The sequence below is a fragment of the Rhagoletis zephyria genome, unplaced genomic scaffold, assembly GCF_001687245.7.
Source record: "Rhagoletis zephyria isolate East Lansing unplaced genomic scaffold, Rhagoletis_zephyria_1.1 Rzeph_scaffold_00168, whole genome shotgun sequence".
Lineage (NCBI taxonomy): Eukaryota > Metazoa > Arthropoda > Insecta > Diptera > Tephritidae > Rhagoletis > Rhagoletis zephyria.
In genome coordinates this window covers 195,294-215,748 of record NW_016157252.1, presented here as the reverse complement: position 1 = coordinate 215,748, position 20,455 = coordinate 195,294, and the positions used below count along the sequence as shown (strand labels likewise).

The 20,455-nt window shown below is 39.9% G+C and overlaps 1 protein-coding gene across 1 annotated transcript in view; it reads left to right on the top strand.

The window, feature by feature from the left end:
• The window catches only part of LOC108355674 (lysosome membrane protein 2), a gene marked incomplete at its 5' end in the record, with an annotated part of 259,295 nt that overhangs the window by 173,186 nt on the left and 65,654 nt on the right, over positions 1-20,455 (top strand). Inside the window, one exon of the mRNA XM_017606824.1 lies at positions 15,369-15,638. Within this exon, the coding sequence (XP_017462313.1) occupies positions 15,369-15,638 (270 nt within the window). The remainder of the gene's footprint in view (positions 1-15,368; positions 15,639-20,455) is intronic.

Sequence of the window (20,455 nt, the reverse complement as noted above, 5' to 3'; positions counted from 1 at the left end):
TTTTGGGCACACGCGGGATCTCGCATTGCGTACGGGAAAGAAACTACTTAAATATAATTAATCGATTATCGATTCACAACAACAAAGTCATCAGCAGATTTTTGGTAACTTGCCATACTTATTTACTACTTAACAAGAATTTTAGCAAAATGTTGCTGATTTTGGTTAAATAAATCATTTATTTCAAAGAAATTTTTATTTATTATTTTTGTAAATTTCTGGAAAACCGATTGAAACCTGTGATTGAAATGGTTTCGGTATCGTTCCTTTTCAGGTCAAGATAACGGTTACGGTTTCGGTTTCGGTTTTGTAAAACGAAACGGTTTTAAACGGTTACGGTTTCGGTTTGGGTTTCGGTTTCATTCCTTGGTTTTTTTTACTTCAAAATGCTGCTTGATGCTATATCGGCACATGCCCACTGTAAGCTTCTTGGTGTGGCATACATACATACTTTGATCTTCTTCTTTTCCTTTATTTCATAAAGATGAAGTTCGTGAAACAAAGTTGCCGCTACGCAGCAGAAACCTTATTTTAAATCGCTGTAGTAGTAGACAGAATAAATAACCAATAATACAAAATTGCACCAATCGAGCTGAGAGCAACTGGCCGTGACGTCAACAAATACCAGAATGAGAGAGTAAGACGAACTCGACAAGAAAAAGAGGAAGCATCGAACAAAAGGCAGTATTGCCAAGTTGTGAATTTGAAAAAGCACCAAATTTTTATTGGTGTATTTTATGGACTTCATATGCATACATAATTTTATTATAAGGATGCCGATTCAAATTAATAAAAATCGATGTTTCTCGCACGACGGTCGATTTCTTCTGGCATGATTGAAGATGCTGCCAAATATTTTGTTGTCGCTTATGATCAGACGTGGGCACTACCACAAACAAGCGTTAGCTAAAAGTGAGAATGTGTTGGTGTGCTTAATTAACCCTGCAAAAAATTGTGCGACTAATCTCTAAAGAGAGTATTCCGAGAGTACTCTCAATCGGGTACAACTGGGCATTAATTAGTCCCAACTAGTCTCATATGGGTACTAATGGAGGTCAATTAGTCTCGACTGATCCCTTGTGGGTATAATTGGAGATCAATTAGTCCCCAACGGGTACTACTAACGATTTAATGATATGTACGCTCTTAGTCAATGAAATTTCATGTGCGGCGTTGGCACACAGAGAGAGTATTCGCCTAACAAAACTGAGCACCCCGGTTCGAATCTCAGCTGGCGCAAATTTTTATTTTTATTTTTTAAAAGTGACTAGGCGCTTTTTATACCCGTTCGGGTATAAAGGTGAACAATTAGTCTCTTCATAGGACATGCCCGAACAAAAGCGGTCCGCTCATTCCATATAAAGAGATCAAAAGTGGTATTAGTCGCATGCTCCTTTGCGATTGCTCCCGGAGTCATCCCGGATTAGGCCCATTTTTTGCAGGGAATTTTGCATGCAGTCGCGCTCCCATCGTTACGCTCTTGCTTGTATACGTACACGCGATGGTTATGCTCTTTGAGCGTGTGCTCGTTCTCTGCCCATGATAAAAATATAGCAAGGTAGAACGCTTCTCTCAATTCGTCGGCCATGATTTTTTTTTGAAGTTTGCCAACATTTTAAAATCATATAAAAGTGAAAATAAAAAAATGAAATTGTTCGAAATTGTTGTTGCTTGAGTTTGAAAATGAAAATGTGTGTGTGAGTTTGTGAGTAAATTTAAAAATTAAATTGTTTGGAAACGTCAAGAATTTGAAAAGTGACTCTCACCGGTTCTACCTTACTATATTTTTATCATGTTCTCTGCCCATGCCTGCTTATGATTGTCACTGTGCCATGATTTTTTTTTTAATTTTTGTAAAGTTGCTTACCACACTTACGATCGCTATAAATTTTGCTTCAATTTTTTAAAGATTTTCTAATTTGGTGTCTTCAAACTAAAAACAAAAGCATCAAAAACGCACCAAGCACCAGACTCAAAATATTTTTCGTTTTGAATACCCACTAAATTTGGTGCGAAAAGCATCAAGTTGGCAACAGTGAATGTCAACAAAAGTATTTTATGACGTCAGCGATTGGGTGGATGCTGTCAAATCGACGAAGAGAGGGTTAGCGGTCCGCGAATGGCGCGACCTTTATTTCCTGGATCGTGATAAATAACAGCAAAGAAATATCTGTTTCGCTTCATGCAAATTCTGCACAAAACAAAACTTAACTTCAACAAATCAATATTCAATCAATTGCGTTAGACTTGAATACATGCATACATATGTGCATAACTATGTTCAAATTAGAATTGATATGGTAAAGTACTTTAGCCCTGTTTTTTATGGGAATCCTGCCTCTGTCTAGCTGAATTCCATTTGTCCAACGCTGTAGTGGCATGCACAAACAACAGCATATCAATGATGTACATATGTATGTCTATTTGTTGGGCTTCATGGGAATTCGTCACATTGTTTTCGCGAAGTTGATAAATTAGCAAATGCGTTAAAGGCTGAGTTTTTTTGGCTTATACAAAGTGGAAGTTCGTTACTAAATATAAAAAAAATCTTTAAAATAACAGAATAGTGCGAAGTGTTTAAAAATGCCTAAAGCTAAAACAAATTTGTCAAGACAAACGAAAGCCGCAAGGGCAATGGCCCGCAATAGGAGAATAGTAGCGGCGGCGCGAATAGGAACGATGCCTGCAATCGGAATTAGATATGCGTTTATTTATCGACCTCAAATCAATTATATTGGTGATTTTTACAACAAAAGTCTATCTACACATATCAGTGCCATACCTATCAGTGTCAGTGAAAAATATAATATCGTTGCCCCAGTCCCAAATAGAGTTGCTCAGACCGTCCGGCACAGTGCCGTTTTTTATTGTCAGTGCTGCTTCAGTGTGCGTTCCGAAATTTTTTTATACACTCTAAAAACTGCATGTAAAACTGCTACTGAAAAGTGTTTATTTTCAAACAAAATTTGTGTAAGTATACGCATAAGATGTTCAAGACTGGATTTTTGAACATGCGATGTTTAAAATGTACACATGAAATGTTGAAAATTGCAAAAGTTTTTAACGAAAAAATACATTCACTGAAAATCTGTAGTTAACTGCCGATTCTGAGTTAATTACGCACTGTGAATTTGGGTTTAAGTGTTAAGAATTCAACAAACAAATTTCAAATTTGTTCTACGCCACACATATGGTAAGTAAAAGTTAAAAAACAGTATTTAAATTGATAAACACGTTGTGCAAATTTGCATACATTAAGAGAGGAAACTGGTTACCCTTTTTAATATGCTTAAATTTAAACAAAAAATTTTTAGAGTGTAGTTAACTCGGCAAAGATTTGCTTGTGTGCTTCACTGACGAGCTGACGGTATTCTGTTGCGAGTTTTGTTTGATAAGGAGGGAAACTTAATCGTGTTGGTACGGAATTATCCAGAATTATATAATTTGGCAATAATTGCCAATTAAACATTAGTAAAATAAGTTTTTTTGGTTTCAATGAACTTCATTTTACTGAAAGTACCGGACGACATGTTACGGATGTGTGTGAAACGGTATCACTGATCGATGCTGATTGGCAATGATACCGAACTGATACGGCACTGATTTGTGAAGATAGATCTTAACTTTTATTATTATTACCAATCGATTACAACACATTACATTTGTACATACATACGTACCTGGGTTACAGTGGCCGGCCAGATGAATTATGGATACTACTAAAGGCAAAATTCTTCCCCTGAAGAGGTTTTCCCATTTGAGTTTCAATACGGTTTCTCCTAAACTTTGATGCAAAATTACTCACGAGGCGTTGCGAAGCACGCCGGGTATTTGCTAGTCGTTTATAATTTCGTAAGATATCTCAATAGCAGCATAAACAAGATCTCATACTTTACCAAACTTATTGCGAAGTACATTAACTTGATTTAGGCAGAGTTCAGCCATCCCCTCTAAAAATACGTTGTTGCACGCACTAGACGAGAAAGGTACGACATCATTATCAATGATGTTCCATTATACATTTGGTCAATTAAAGTCACCCAACACAATAATTGAACCAGAGGGTTTAATCATTGAATTAATTGATTTCAGTACATACATACGTACCTGGGTTACAGTGGCCGGCCAGATGAATTATGGATACTACTAAAGGCAAAATTCTTCCCCTGAAGAGGTTTTCCCATTTGAGTTTCAATACGGTTTCTCCTAAACTTTGATGCAAAATTACTCACGAGGCGTTGCGAAGCACGCCGGGTATTTGCTAGTCGTTTATAATTTCGTAAGATATCTCAATAGCAACATAAACAAGATCTCATACTTTACCAAACTGATTGCGAAGTACATTAACTTGATTTAGGCAGAGTTCAGCCATCCCCTCTAAAAATACGTTGTTGCACGCACTAGACGAGAAAGGTACGACATCATTATCAATGATGTTCCATTATACATTTGGTCAATTAAAGTCACCCAACACAATAATTGAATCAGAGGGTTTAATCATTGAATTAATTGATTTCAGTAAAGAGACATGTTGTGAATACACTGATGAGTCAGATCGGGGAGGAATATAGCATAGAACTAAGTAATTAAATCCCCTTCCAACCTGTATACCAGAGGTTCCCAAACTTTTTTTCTCGTAGACCCCTTTCAAAAATTTACTGATTTCGGTGGACCCCCTGCTGATACATTTCTAAACATTCCCAAAGCTCGTAAAAAAATTAAATGTGAAAAGTAGATCTAACAATGTAAATTTGCATCGGGTGAATTCAAAAACTAAACTCAGAGTAGCCAAAATAAAAGTAAAATATTTTCTTGTTTTCTATTTATAAAAATAATGTGATTACACACTTGTAGGTTTTAAAAAATAGAGCTCATAAATACATCAAAATACTCTCTCGCTCGGAAAAGTTATATTTTTTAAGAGCACTGCGAGAGCTAGCGTTATTTACATTATCTTCACCATAAACTCATCAAATGTTCGGCTCACTCATGACCTTGCAGGTGGAGTATATGTAAGACACAAGTGCTTAAATCTCTGCCGCCATTTTCCGCCATTTTCGGCGCACCCCACTCATTGTCATACCAGCGTCCGATTCTTTTTAGTCTGCAGGTGGGCTTTAAAGGGGTAACTATAATATGAATAAGCTGCCGTAACTGACTGCCAGAAAATTAACGAAAACTCTATCAAATGCATAAGCAACGTAGTGTAGACTTTTAGGTGGCTGTATTTTACTTACATGAGTTCAGTGTTGCCACATTTATTACTATCAAGCAGTTTGTTGTAGATCACACAATTATAGTAACCTAGAAACGCCGTAGAACTGTTCGCCTTGCGAAACTTTCTGTAAAAGGAAACGCTTACGGCCCACTTCCTAATGTGGAACCAGAACTTCTTTTGACCTGTGTTACATGTAGGACTGAATCGAAAAAGTTACCAAGTTGAAAAATAAGTTACCAAATTCCAAATATGATAAATAAAGAAAAAAATTACCAATTTCGGTAAAAAAATACCAATGCGACAACACTGCATGTGTTACATATGTACATACATGCGTACGAGGACAAACAGCTGATTCCGTACGGAAGGTGCGATCAGTATCGCTCTTTCCTTAAGCAAATTAAGTTTGGCGAAACTTGACGAAACTTGATGCTAAGCACATTATAGTTTCAGAATAGGATTTATGTGTATTCCCACATTTGCATACGCTTGCTTATTCATATTATAGTTAGCCCTTAAGGCTTCCCCACGTATGAAAACACAAAGTGACGGTAAGTGCAGCAGTGCGTCAAAAGCACTATACACCGCTCAAAAAAATTAAAGTTAAATAGAGAGGCTATCAAGCAACAATTTTGGTTCTTTACATCGAAACCAGATAAATTTTCGTGGACCCCTATTTACAACTCATGGACCCCCATATTTTGTTCACGTCACCGTGGACCCCCGTCAAGTCTTCCGTGGACCCCTGGGGGTCCACTTGAACCACTTTGGGAATAACTGCTGTACACGAATGCATTCGAATTCAGCAGATTGAATGTGTGGAAGACTAACTTCTTCAGATGGTATTGAAGAGTCTACGGCGAAGAGTACGCCAACGCCTATTCTGTCCTCCTGATCTTTTCTGTAGATATTATAATTATTTGAATGAATCTTTGAATTAAAAATGTGGGGTTTGAGCCAAGTTTCAGTGAAAGACATTATATTATAATTGCATTCAAGGCCATTAACTACAAAGTTTATGGTGCGAATTCCAAAGGCCAAGAACTACTAAGCAGCATGTCAAAATTTTCTAAAGTTACGTCAATTTTAAGTGAAGAAATATTTCTTTCATATGTAAAATTAAATTTTCTCATACTTAAGTTGATAGTTTTATTTAATTTGCACGAGATGTAAAACTTTATATCGTCTTCGGAATCTAGGGACAAATATAGGGACAAATATAGACTTCTTTGGGGGAACCACAACCAGTCTCCTAGTATTAGACTCGATCACCGGCGGAAGGGGTTGAGTAACCGAGTTATTAATTGAGGGTAGAGTAAGCGTTAGAGGATTAGATGACGGTGCCACCACTTCAACGGGGAAAGGGGAAGATACTTCAGGCTCGTTGTTATTAGAAGCGGAAGCAGACGTTGTTATACATTTTTTTAAGGATGGCGACTCCGATGTCTGTGGACATGGAGAAGAGAGGTTAATTAAGTCATTCGGAAGATTGTTCTGACGTGGAGCGATTATCATTTCATTAGGCGGACTATGAAGACACTTGCGTTTTAACACACAAATATCCTTTATAGATTGCACGGTATCTAAGCATTTAAAAGATTTAAATACATTTTCATAATGCTTAAATTTTTCGGTCAGTACCGACAACTCTCCCCACCTCCGAAAAACCATTTCTGGTTTGCCTAAGCAACTTTAAGAGATCAACTTCGGTTGACCTGCACTTTAAGCAAGACCAGCGAAGACCTTTTCACAACATTTTAGATGGCAAATACCATCACAGAGCCAGCACGATAAGTAGCGTTCAGCGGTTTTAATTTGGCAAGTATCAAGAGCACAATTTNATCAACTTCGGTTGACCTGCACTTTAAGCAAGACCAGCGAAGACCTTTTCACAACATTTTAGATGGCAAATACCATCACAGAGCCAGCACGATAAGTAGCGTTCAGCGGTTTTAATTTGGCAAGTATCAAGAGCACAATTTAGGAGCTGATGTAAATAGCTTTAGATAAATGTAGCGAACAGTTTGAGTATCAGTGTAATTATGACACTTGATAAACGCAAAGCAAGCAGCTGTTACATGAATTACTAAAAGAATTAAGAGAAGAATTACTAAAATAAATGTGCAAAAATAAAAACGATTTCAGTTAACTACAAAGGAAATACAACAACAATGATAACAACAAATGACTCGGCAAGATTAGATGTATGCTAGTGAAATTTAATTAAATTTAATATAAAACACAAAACTTTCACTTAGTGTCTATTATTTTCACGCTAAGATGCTTGCAGGCACTTTTTGTAACAACTTTAACTCAGAATTCGCACAACAAACTTTGCAAATAGAAAGGCAAATCAGAGCACAATATAAGTTGAACCTCACAGCTTGATGTTTTTGCTTCATTATAATTGCATATCTAAAAGAGACAATTTCAGACTGTGACAGTGGAAGCGTGCCTTCCGTCTATAACAACATGATGCATTTGGTTTCTCGTTGTTCGATCTGAAGACAGCCATGTAGCCTGATAGATTTTTTATGCTGGAACCCAGTACTATATACTACCATGTTTCTGTCGATCAGCTTCAGTCCGTTAGCGGACGTTTCGTTGTGGAGGCTGAATTTTCTGACAGTGACGCCAGAACTCCCTTCCTTGCCCACCTTGGTTTTGAAATCGCGAAGTACGGATTTTGATATCGTGACGGAGCAGCGAGATGTTAAAGAATCACGCATTAATACTGATTGTGGCTAAACGTTCGTCCACTGTGATGAACGACAATACTCGCCGACGTAGTCTCTCTCCCACCACAAATCCAACACCGAATTTGCGCTCCTGGAAGCTATAATAGACGACGCAAGGCTGCACGCTTTCCTTGCCTTTCCCCGTCCATCGCATTTCTTGGATGGCGGTGATGTCAGCCTTTGTTTTCTTGAGAACATCGACCATCCGGGCGCGGGCACCTTCCACATTAAGGGTCCGGATATTCCAGGTGCATACCGTCAAACCGTAGTCCTCAATACGTTTGCCGTGTTCGTCATCAAAAGAAGGGGGTCTCATCCGAGGCATGTTTTTCGTTTTCATTGGATGGGATTTTAACGTGGCGGGACCCAAACCCAGCGCACGCGAGGTTCGTGTTCGGTGCCTAGAAGATACCTAGATTAAGTTCTGGACATCGTGAGCTGCGAATTGAGCCATAGGGAACAAATAATCACTTCCGGCCACTCCCAGGTGATTGTCGGTCAAAATCTTTCCCCAATTACGTGGACTTTTGCGCACGGAACCATTCGCCAAAGTATTAGTGTTACTTCACTTTCTTGGGAATTCCCAGTTTAAAAAAACATGGCATAAAAAATGTGAATATGTGGGTTTGCCGGTTCTATTTCAAGTTATTCTCGCTAACTACAAAATAATTCCATTTAAGAAGAGTAAAAACCTGGCTGTAGTCGACAATGAGCCAACATAGATTGAACGGTAAACGAATAATTAAATTTATAGTTCAATTTTTTATTACTTTGTCTTTATGTTTGTGTCGTCTAAGTTTACATCGAAAGTTTGTATGAGAGAACGAATCTGAGATTATTGATAAAAATATAGAGTGGTTTGGGTAACAGCCTAGACGTTTACTTCTTAAGTAATTACAGCTTAAAACGATGTATAAATTTTTAGTTTAACTTACAAAATTGCCGAGGTATATTACATAGTATACCAGAGGTTACCAAACTTATTTTTCTCGTAGACCCCTCTCAAAACTTTACTCGTTTCGGTGGACCCCCTAATGCTCATTTCTAATATATTTCCAAAGCTCATAAAAACCATTTGTCTCCTTGTCCGATTGTCTCGTGGCCGATTTATCTCAGTATCCGATTTGGCTCATATTCGGTATATAAATATATTGGTAACGGTAGGGGCAATATCTACTATTGCACAAAAAAAGGTACAATGTGGCGCTGGAGTCGAGTTATTGGTAAAAATCGTCAAGTGAAGTCAATCGGAGACAACAAGGATCAAAGTTAAATTACCACCGTTAAATCAATCACCAGAACGATTGCGGTCCTTGCTTTACGGCGACTAAGCAAAATAAAGACAATTCTTTATAAATGCCTATAAATACAATTGTAAGACTTCTAAGGTATTTCGTCTGAAATAAGTCTATGGCCCTTATTATGAGTTGCATTCGATCTTCGATAGCCAGTAAAATTCGTATTATGAGCTATGCAAGCGTGTCAAAATTTTCGTTGAGTATCGAATTTTCTGTCAATCAGATTTTTGCTTTCGTTGGTGTAGCGAAGTGTTAGAAAATTGTGAAAATGTATGATTTTGCATTTTTTTCTTACTTTTTGGCGGCTAGACACTAATTATAAACAATTTTTATTAATTTCATGCAGTTCTAACTTCGTGAATACCAAACACAAGCTCTTAACAGTCTAACCTAATATTCACGCACGCCGCCAATTTATTGTCAAAAATTTCTCATGCACATGCAACTTGTATGAGATCAACCGAAATTGAACGGCGTGCGTATGAAGCTAACTCAATTTCCAATTTTTGTTCTGCGTGACATTTTGATTTGACGTTTCGCTCAATGAAATCAAATGCAAACGCATGCAAGTCAATTTCGGGTGACGCAAAAAAACAAATTCGACGGCATGCGTACCAAAACGCAAGCCGCGAATATTAGGTTAGCCTTACTTACGAAATAAAATCCCAATACTCTATTGGCACGGTCTCTGAGAACAAAATCATAGAGCTGTTTATAATTTTAATCATGATAAAAACATTACAAGGTAAATTATCTCAATTCGTCGACCATGATTTTTTTCTGGCGTTTGCCAGCATTTTAAAATCATATAAAATTGAGAATACGAAGACGAAATTGTTCACAATTGTTGTTGTTTGAGATTGAAAATGGGAATATGTGTGTGAGTTTGAGTTTCGAATTTTAAAATTCTATTGCTGGCAAACGGCAGACTGTCTCCCAATGGTTTTAATATATTTTAAATAGATTTGGATGTTAAAATTTCTTAAATATATTGTATGTCAAAATACAATCGAAAGACTACACTTAACCTCTCTAAAACGTTTTCCGCTCCTGGCCATTTTTCTAAGCTCTCATCCTCTGACGAATCGTTGAACCAGAACTCCGTTGCTTTGTTTTTTATTTAATTTGCATAAATTTACATATGTAAATACATTTGTATAAGCACACTTTAGTTTGCTCGATTTGTAAACAAAGCCTCCCAGTGATGAAATATAAATTATTTTGAACTACCTAAACAACCGAAATTCACAATAGCGCTATTCTTCATCGAATGAGCGCCATAATAGCAAATGAAAATTAGCTCGATCAGCACTTTCGACCACATTCGAAGATCGAATGTAACTAATAATAGCGGCCTAATGATACTCCTCCATTTTGAAATTGCCACAAACTGTACTAAAACTGTACTATACAGATTCAAGAACGATTCACCATCGGACCAGATAATTGTTACCACAAGAACTTCTTCACGGACACAACGCTTTCATTAGGTTATTTAAGACGGCAATGGAAGATATGCCTTCTGACGACCACAAAACCAAACGTGAACGTGAATTATTGGTAAAAACGTTGGACGAAATGTTTAAATAAACAGTTTATTTTGGGCGGGACGAAGTCCGCAAGGTCTGCTAGTAATAACATAAAAACCGATTTGGTTTTTTTTTTTTTAACTCGTAACTTCAATTCCAGTTCTGCTTAGATACAAAAATTTAAAACCAAAGGTTTGTCTCTGCGGGAAGGCATCGGTGTTATTGAAGGGAGTAAAAATAATTAACTCAAATGGAGAAAAACATATATTTGAAACCAATTAAATTCAGTCTTGAAAATAATTAAGGATTCATATCTTAGCGTAATATAATCAGCATTTCTTTTAATAATAGTAAAAAAGTGACAACTAAATCGATGCATTTACACCACTGGAAATATGAAAATTTCGAATTCCGTCCAATGTTTGAAATAAACTTAATAAAAAACAAAACATTAAACTGTACTTAGACTTTTTATTGTTTTTCGAGCATATTTGGTAGCATACTTACTAATGTTTTAATGTTCATCTAAGCGCTTAAAATTTTTTTTTTGCTTATTTTCTTCGGTCCTGCTCATCACACATCACTTTAACTGAAACACCATTTTGTTGTTTTTCCAGAATACTCATAAATGAAAGAAATGCAAAAAATTCAAATTTTTTGTGCGTGGCGTGCATTATCAAATAAAGTTGTAGGTAAAATTGTTCTGAAGTTTCACTTATAAAGGTTACAATGTTTTGACTTGCATTAATCGAGGAATTGCACATATTGAGGGTTGCGGTTAATTAGTTAGTTAGTTGGTTGGGTAAGGCACTGCCACCGTTAGGTATATTGTGCCCCTAGCTCATCACAACACCAGCCCCAGAGTGTCTATAGACTTCATAATAGGCCCCGGGGACAGTGAGTATATGTGCTCCTCTCTTGGCCAGACGTGCGCTATGCTCCTATACCTCCTACGCGCAACGGCCTCACACGCCATAAGAAGGTGTAGGGGAGTTTCCCTGGCCGCATCGCAGAAGCGACACAGGTCGCTGGACTAGATACCTAGTTTGTACAAGTGCCCTCTGAGCCTACAGTGGCCAGTCAAAAATCCTATAATAACTCTCATTTTATCCTTTGGAAGATTCATGAGTAGCCTGTATCTTATCAGATTGTAACCTAATAATATGCTTTTAGCCTGACACTGACCCATAGTGCCACGCCAGTGCAGTTCCCTCAGTTTGCAATTGTCCCTTCTGAGTATATCCTTTATGGTACTGGGTCCCACTGCCAGAAAGGGCTCAGGTCCTATCGGGGTCGAGGAAGCAGCTAATCTGGCCAGATGATCAGCCTCCTCATTTCCTGCAACCCCCATGTGCCCAGGTACCCACATTAGTTGGATATCATTAACCTCCGCCAGAGAATTAAGCCTCTCGACACACTCCAAAATAAAGGAGGACTTCATCTCGAATGATGAGAGATCCATAAGTGCCGCTTGACTATCACTTTGTATAAGTATCCTTTCATTCCTATAGTTCCTGCTAATGTTAATCTCTGCGCACATACTTACGGCATAGACCTACACTTGAAAGATGCTTGGGAAGTTTCCCAGGGGCACCGAAAGCTTCAGCCTGGGGCCGTACATGCCTGCTCCAATCCTCGCAGGTGTTTTGAAGCCGTCAGTGTACCACTGTATTGTGCTCGCTTGTATGTGCCTTTCCATAATAGAGGTACACCAGGTCGCCTTGCTATAAGTATAGGTCCTGAAATTCCTTTTAAAGACAACCTATCTGTTGATATCGTCCCTGGGAAACAAAACCAGGGGGAGCTGGGGACCTAGCTTGTCCCTGTTCCTAGATGATAGCACCTTGCCTTTGCCGAATCCCTCCCTCGCAAAGTTAAGGATGGTTCGCTTTGCAACCTGTTCAACTGAGAGTTGCAGTGGTTCGAGTTCCAGCATTACCTACCGTTACCATAGTAGTCCTGGAATACCAAGCCACCGCACCATAAGTCACTATAAGCCTCACTATCATGGTGTACATCCATCTGATCATCCCCCGAGTGCACCCCCAGGATTTACTCGGCAGACGTTTGCACACCATCATCGCTCCCGTGGCCTTAGAGGTGACCGCATCAACATGGGCCTTCCGCAGAAGCTTGGAGTCCAGAGTAAGCCCCAGATACTTAACCTCAGTGGCGACATTGATTACGACCCCATCCAAGGTCAAGTTCCTCATCCCCAGAAGATTTCGTTTCTTGGTAAAGGGGACTATAGCTGTTTTATAGGGGTTTATATTTAAGCCTACGTCTGCGCACCACCTTTTTACAAGATTAAGACCTTTTTGGACGATGTCACAGAGAGTATTAGCGAACTTCCCTCTAGCGATAATCACTATGTTGTCCACGTACCCTTGGCAATGGACGCCCTCGTTCGTGAGTATCTGTAGGAGTTCGTCCACAACTAAGCTCCACAGTAGAGGAGATAGTACTCCCCCTTGCGGGCACCCTTTTGTCGTTTGTATTTGAACGACGCTGTCACCGACTTCAGTTTCGGCGACCCTGGCCTGCAGTAACCTTGCTATCCATCGCCGGATGGTTAGCTGAACGTTATGTTTCTCAAGAGCTCTGTCGACTCCCAAATGAGAGGCATTATCAAAGGCCCCCTCGATATCGAGGAAGGCACAGAGCCCCACCTCATCACACTCAAAGGCCCCTTGTATTTCCTCCGTTAAGGCATACAGCGCAGCGTCCGTGGATCTACCCACCCTGTACGCGTGCTGGTCGGAATGCAGAGGGGTTCATTTTAGAGTGTTAAACCTGATTTCATGGTCAATAGTTTTCTCCATTGCCTTTAACATAAAGGATGTGAGACTTATCGGCCTGAATGACTTGGCAAGAGAGTAATCTCTCTTACCTGCGTTCGGGATAAAGATAACCCTGGCCCTCTGCCACACTTTGGGAATGTGGGCCAGTGCTAGACTGTCCCTCATAATATCCACAAGATGTGGAAGTAAGAGCTCCCCGCCCTGCTTCAGCAACACCGGACATATACCATCCACCCCAGGGGCCTTGTACCGTTCGAAGGAGTCCAAACACCACCGCACTGTTTGCCGGTTTATAAGGCTTTTAGCCAGCTTCCAGTCTGGTGGGGATGGCCTGAACGCACGGAACATCGCTTCCCAGGCACGGTTGCAGCTCTGTTGCCTCTGCGCTTGCGCTCTTCGCGCTCACGTTCCTTACGCTCCACCTCTTGCCGTACTTCCGCCATAGTGCGGGCTTCATTCGCAGATTTCCCCTGCTGAAGGTACCGAAGATACCACTTGACTCCCGACCCACCAAGACCAGCTCGATGGTGGGCATCAAGGGCTCCCCGTTGACCGGAGGGGGTAGTGGAGGAGGTCTGCACCTGCGACTACGCTTCTTATTCTCCTGTAACTGCCACCCTGACTCATGCGACGCTGAGGAGATCCGACTGGAAGGCCTACGCTGCCTACTGCTGGAACGGTGCCTGCTTCTGGAGCGATGCCTGCTCTCCGAACGACGCCGGCCCCTGGACCGGCATCGACTCTCAGAGCGGTCACGACTCCCGGAGCGACGCCGACCTAAAGTCCGACGCCTGCTTGCAGAGCGATGCCTGTTCTTCGGGAATAATGCATTTGCTCTCTTGAGGCCTTCCGAACGATGCTGCGCCTGATCCACGCCGCCCCTGCTGGTGCTTGGCTTCTCTTCTTCTCTGTCGTGTTCAATGAAGAGGGCAGCCTCTTCCTCGGTCAGGCTCTTAAGGAAGCTACCCCTGCGCCTGGTGTCCTTACCCCCGCCCAGCATGTTACTGCCGTGCGTGGCCGTTGCTGTTTTTTGTGCTGTTGTTGCTGTTTTCGCAGCAGTTGCTGCAGTAGGTGCTGTTGACGCTGTTGCTACTGTTGTAGCGATAGTTGCAGTTGTGGCTGTTGCTGATGTTGTAGCTGGCGTTGTCGTGTACGCACGGTATATATTTTTCATCGGATAAACAGAAATTAATTTACGAACAACGAAATACTACGAAAAACGCGTTTTTATACCTTAAGTCCAGATTGTGAGGGGGTATTTAAAATTCTAAGTATTCATATTTTTTGTGCATCAATAGATCTTTGTCTTTATCGGTCACACAGTGTTATTATCCTGACGAAATCCGTGACGGTGGTACCGGGTGGGGAACGGTACATGACGGTAGGAGGTTTAGTTTGGGTTAAAGTCTCACACCGACGGAGTTAGGCATTCGATGCTTCCTCCTCGTAAAAAAAACATGTGCAGTAAAAAGTTAATTATTTAAATCGCCGTATAGTTTTATATCAACTTTTGTGCACTTCTATTTATGTGTTTGTGTACAACATACCTCTATTGGTTACAATAATTTTAAGCTGTAATAACAATTTTTTAGTAATAATTATTGGTTTTGAAAACAAAAAAATTGCGTAGCGCCCCCCTNCCCCCCCCCCCCCCCTAAATTTCGTTTTGGCTACGCCCATGTGTAGTTAGATATATGTATATGTATTAATAATTATTTATTCCAAACCAAATTTTTTATTTGTTTGCTTATTATGTATATCATTTGTATTTTTTCTATTTGAAGGATCATAGGTCGTATGAGTTTCTGCCTGAGAAATCTAGTTGCGGAGAATTCGACATATTTGTTCTTCCAAATGTGCCCCTCATAAGCGCGTCTACCAAATTGGAAAACATGAATATGTTTAAGAAAATTTTTGCAGTAAAATTAATTAATGGACTTAATGAAAACGCCTTCAAGCCACTTACCGCACATGATTTTTTATGGGGATATCGTGATCGAATAGTTTCTATGGATTTTGGAACGGGCTCCACACACTTTGGTTTGTTAATGAATGTAAGTACTCTTAATTTGCTCATACTTTGCACACATACATAATTATACAGAGAAGATAAAACATTTATTAAAATAAGCACTAAAATCAACGAAGTATGCTCAATAAAAAATATGCACGATAAAATTTCTTAAATTTGATTAAAAGAAATACAATGTTATTTACTGTTATAGAACAAATGCTTTTATTTCAGGGTCAGTCTTACAATTCCTACCGCATTAAGCCTGTGATTTTAGTTACTCACTTATTAAAAGCGTGAGCGAAAAAACTTAAGGAACATAAGTGAATATACTTATGGTTATCACTCGTACCGATTCTGGCAGGACAGTACCGAATTTAAGATATTTCCCCCGCTGAATATTTTTTAAAGTCAGGGCGTATAAGTGCTCCGATTTTTTCATATTTGTGTAGATTAAGTCCTGATTTTCAGTGTTTTTTTATTAACTAACAAGAGTCCTTCAGAACATGGAATATAGGGGAGCCAAAAATATATTATTATTATCTCTGCCTAAGTTGAGTAGTTTTTTTGTGCAGATAAATCGTTTGGCTTGTCTCTGCCCTGGACATTCCATCCGGTACCTGTTGAACATTTTGTCTACCCTGTTATTTATGACCTTATTTATGTGTGCTTTGGTGAGCCCACAAAATAACGGGTGATTTTTTTGAGGTTAGGATTTTCATGCATTAGTATTTGACAGATCACGTGGGATTTCAGACATGGTGTCAAAGAGAAAGATGCTCAGTATGCTTTGACATTTCATCATGAATAGACTTACTAACGAGCAACGCTTGCAAATCATTGAATTTTATTACCAAAATCAGTGTTCGGTTCGAAATGTGTTTCGCAAACCCAATTGCTGCGAACGGCGACGAATCGACATTTCACGGTCTTCAGCAACACTCTCAGAAACAGACGCAATATTCTCTTCTGTACGCACTGTACGCATTCGTGTGGTTGGTTTAATGTCCAATAAAGTAAACTGAGTGCGAAACTTGGTCACAATCGCATTAATTGTTTGCTCACTTGGTCGATTATGTAGACCATAAATCGGACGTAAAGCGAACCGAACACTGATTTTGGTAATAAAATTCAATGATTTGCAAGCGTTGCTCGTTAGTAAGTCTATTCATGATGAAATGTCAAAGCATACTGAGCATCTTTCTCTTTGACACCATGTCTGAAATCCCACGTGATCTGTCAAATACTAATGCATGAAAATCCTAACCTCAAAAAAATCACCCGTTAGTTCTGGACCATTAAATACTGCGGTAGCTCCTAGCTTCGCTAGGCAGTCAGTCTCATCGTTGCCATCATGTCCTTCATGTCCCGGTACCCATCCCAATAGAACGGTATTTTTTGCACCAAGAGCGTTTAGAACATTAAAGCAACCATATACTAGCTGAGAATTTATTTTGTGAGACTTCAGTGTCAGTAGGGCTGCCGACAAAATGTAGATATATTTCGAGGATGTGCCTCTTCTAAGGCATTCTCTGCCACAAATTTCTATTGCATGAATCTCCGCTTGAAGATTGGTATCGATTTTTTGAAGTTCGGCCCAAATTTGCCAGCCCCAGTTTTACCATCATCATGTTTAGAGCCATATACGTACCAAACCTCTCCATTTAGTTTGGTGTATGGGTTCCCTGTATTCCAGATAGCTCGATCTGCAATGTGTACCTAATATTTTCTAGAGATTTCTAGTTTTAGAAGTATTGCTTCACGCATTTGCAATATGGGGTCTTTGGCGAATTTCATTAGGACCCTCATGTGACCCGTCATATTTCCGCTCTTCAGATAAGAAGTGTTTAGGATTTTTAGTGCCGCGGTGGTCGCCTCTTTTTCTATTAAAATAGGAAAGTGAGTTATTCCAACCAAGGCGCTGAGTGCATCAGCAGGGCAGGTCTTCATCGCCCCTGTTATGCCAATGCAAATCATTTGGTGTAATTTACTTAGTTTTGTACTTGCAGTCCTTTGTGTAGGCTTGGTCCACCATGCCAAGGATGCATAGTTAACTACCGGTTTTACTACAGTATTAAATGACCAATAGGTCATTTTGGGGGTAAGGCCCCATGTTTTACCAAGAAGTCACGAACAGGCAAAGAAAGCCTTTGTCGCCTTGTTGATAACCGCATCCAAATATGCATTCCAGTTGAGTGTTTTATCAAGAGTTACCCCCACATATTTTGCTTCACTGGAAAATTCTATTTGTATCCCGCCCAAGAGAGCTTAATCATAGTTAACTTTCTCCTTCGAGTAAAAGGTACAATAATAGTTTTCGTAAGATTAATAGTTAGTCCTTTATCCTGACACCATTTTTGTGTGGCTTGTTGCATGCGGTTGGTGATGGTTCCATCCGCGTAACCCTGAGTATCAAAGCCTTGGCAGTTTATTTTGAAAAGGGGTTCGTCTATAACCATAATCCACAAAAGGGGAGAGAGTACACCCCCTTGAGGTAATCCCTTGTGGCTGTTATCGATTCTGTCGGGCCTCCTAATTCCATACTGATTTTACGTGTTCTTAGCATTGATAGAACCCATTTATTTATTATTCGGCTTATACCCTGGCTCATCAAGGCACCATCTATTGCCTTATATGATGTATGTATGTATGTATGATGTTTTCGCGGCGCACTCTTTCGAAGTGGAGCTGTTGGATTTGGCCCTCCTATTGGGCGATGCTTTCTTGCCCATGCCCTTATCAATATAGTGCTTGAGGCGTCTCCTGGCGGCTCCACACAGCCGCTCACGCTCTCGAGCCTGCCCGGGCATGGCGTTGTTGGTCGGAGAGGCCACTTCCCGGGACTTGCATTCAGGACAGTGCATCCACCATTTCTACATCATGCAGAGGAACACTTGCCATTGTTGCAGAGTTAGTTTCGGCTACAGCCGGAAAGCCAAGATTGGCCTGGTTTTAGTTTTGGAGCTTCTTCAGCTCCGTCTGGCTTTTGCAAAAAAGTATTTTTATTTATATTCATAGTAGGTCCCACGAGTATGGGGGAAAGTATGTCAGCTGGGACATAGCCCCTATTATCCCGAGCCGGACTGCTTACAACCAGAGGTCGCCAGGTATCTGGAGACCACCGTTATAAGACACAATAACGTAGTGCCATTCATCCCATAAGCACGGTACCGATAACACACGGAAATACGGGTTTTATCGAGTTGTCCTCTCTAGATCCGCCATACTCAGTAAAAGCAGGGGCACCTCTCGCAGGGTCTGACTCGTCGCCACGCATGGTCGGTCTTGAACCATCTGTTCCTGACTTAGAGCATTACACCACGTATGTAGCAATACCAAGAGCCTTGACCCCAGCCAAAAATATAGCCAGCATCCTTATTATCTATGATCTTTGGTTATTCTCATTTTTGTTGTTTCCGACAGGGTAGGAGTGTGATATAATGTGGAACGATTTTCCGTCATTCCTTGTCAAATTCGATGTGTGATCTTTGGTTATTCTCATTTTTGTTGTTTCCGACAGGGTAGGAGTGTGATATAATGTGGAACGATTTTCCGTCATTCCTTGTCAAATTCGATGTGTGATCTTTGGTTATTCTCATTTTTGTTGTTTCCGACAGGGTAGGAGTGTGATATAATGTGGAACGATTTTCCGTCATTCCTTGTCAAATTCGATGTGTGATCTTTGGTTATTCTCATTTTTGTTGTTTCCGACAGGGTAGGAGTGTGATATAATGTGGAACGATTTTCCGTCATTCCTTGTCAAATTCGATGTGTGATCTTTGGTTATTCTCATTTTTGTTGTTGGTGTTTCCGACAGGGTAGGAGTGTGATGTAATGTGGAATGATTTTCCGTCATCCCTTGTCAAATTTGGTTTGTAGACTAACCGGTTTCGGCGTTGTGCCATCTTCAGTGTTAATTTTCGTTTTGAATAGTTTCTGTTTGTTCGTCACTTTATAGCTGTGCTAAATCGTCGTTGGTTCTTAGTTAGGTACGTCTCAGCGGATTATATTCTTTCGTTCAACCAGTGCGTATAGTAGCCTGAGTGGTTGGAATAATATATCAGGCGCGGCGTTTATGTGCTCATTTATTATTTTTCCATCGAACACCTTATTTTTATATCTCCATATTCTCTAATACGTTGAGGCGTTGTCCTTTGTGCTGTATGTACATGGAGAACTTTGGCTGTCTTTCCTATTTTCATTGGCGTACAATGATTTTTTGTCATATGGTTAGCGAAGTTCAATTCCGTTGTGGTAGATGGTTTAAGCATTTTTTGTTGTAGTCCCTTATATGTTTACGATATCTTGTTTTTTTCTTGCGCCCTGTTTGTCCAATTTAACTGTGTTGACGTTCGCAAGTCAGCTTATATACACCTTGCTTGTCTAGTGGTCTTCCTCATTTGTGCTATTCTGTAGTATCCTTCGTTCTAAATGCTGTAATAATGTCATACTTTAGCCAATTTATATGATGTTTTACCCGTATAAGTTAAGACTACCCAAGCGTTTTCATTATTTTCCTTCTTATTTGATTTCTTCGTTTTCGTTTCTCTTCTTATGTTGTTTACTAGGCCCTTCCTGTATCCGTTCTTTTTATACCCGAGCGCACTTGTGCACAAGGGTATTATAACTTTGTTCACATAACGGTTGTTTGTAACAGGCAAAACGAATCGAGATAGATATAGACAAATGTATACATAAATGATCAGAATGAAAAGAGAAATCGATTAAGCGGTGACTGTCTGTCCGTCCGTCCGTCCGTCCGTCCGTCTGTGCACACGATAACTCGAGTAAAAATTGAGATATCTTAACGAAACTTGGTACGTGGACTTCTTTTGGGCATAGGACGGATGGTATTGAAAA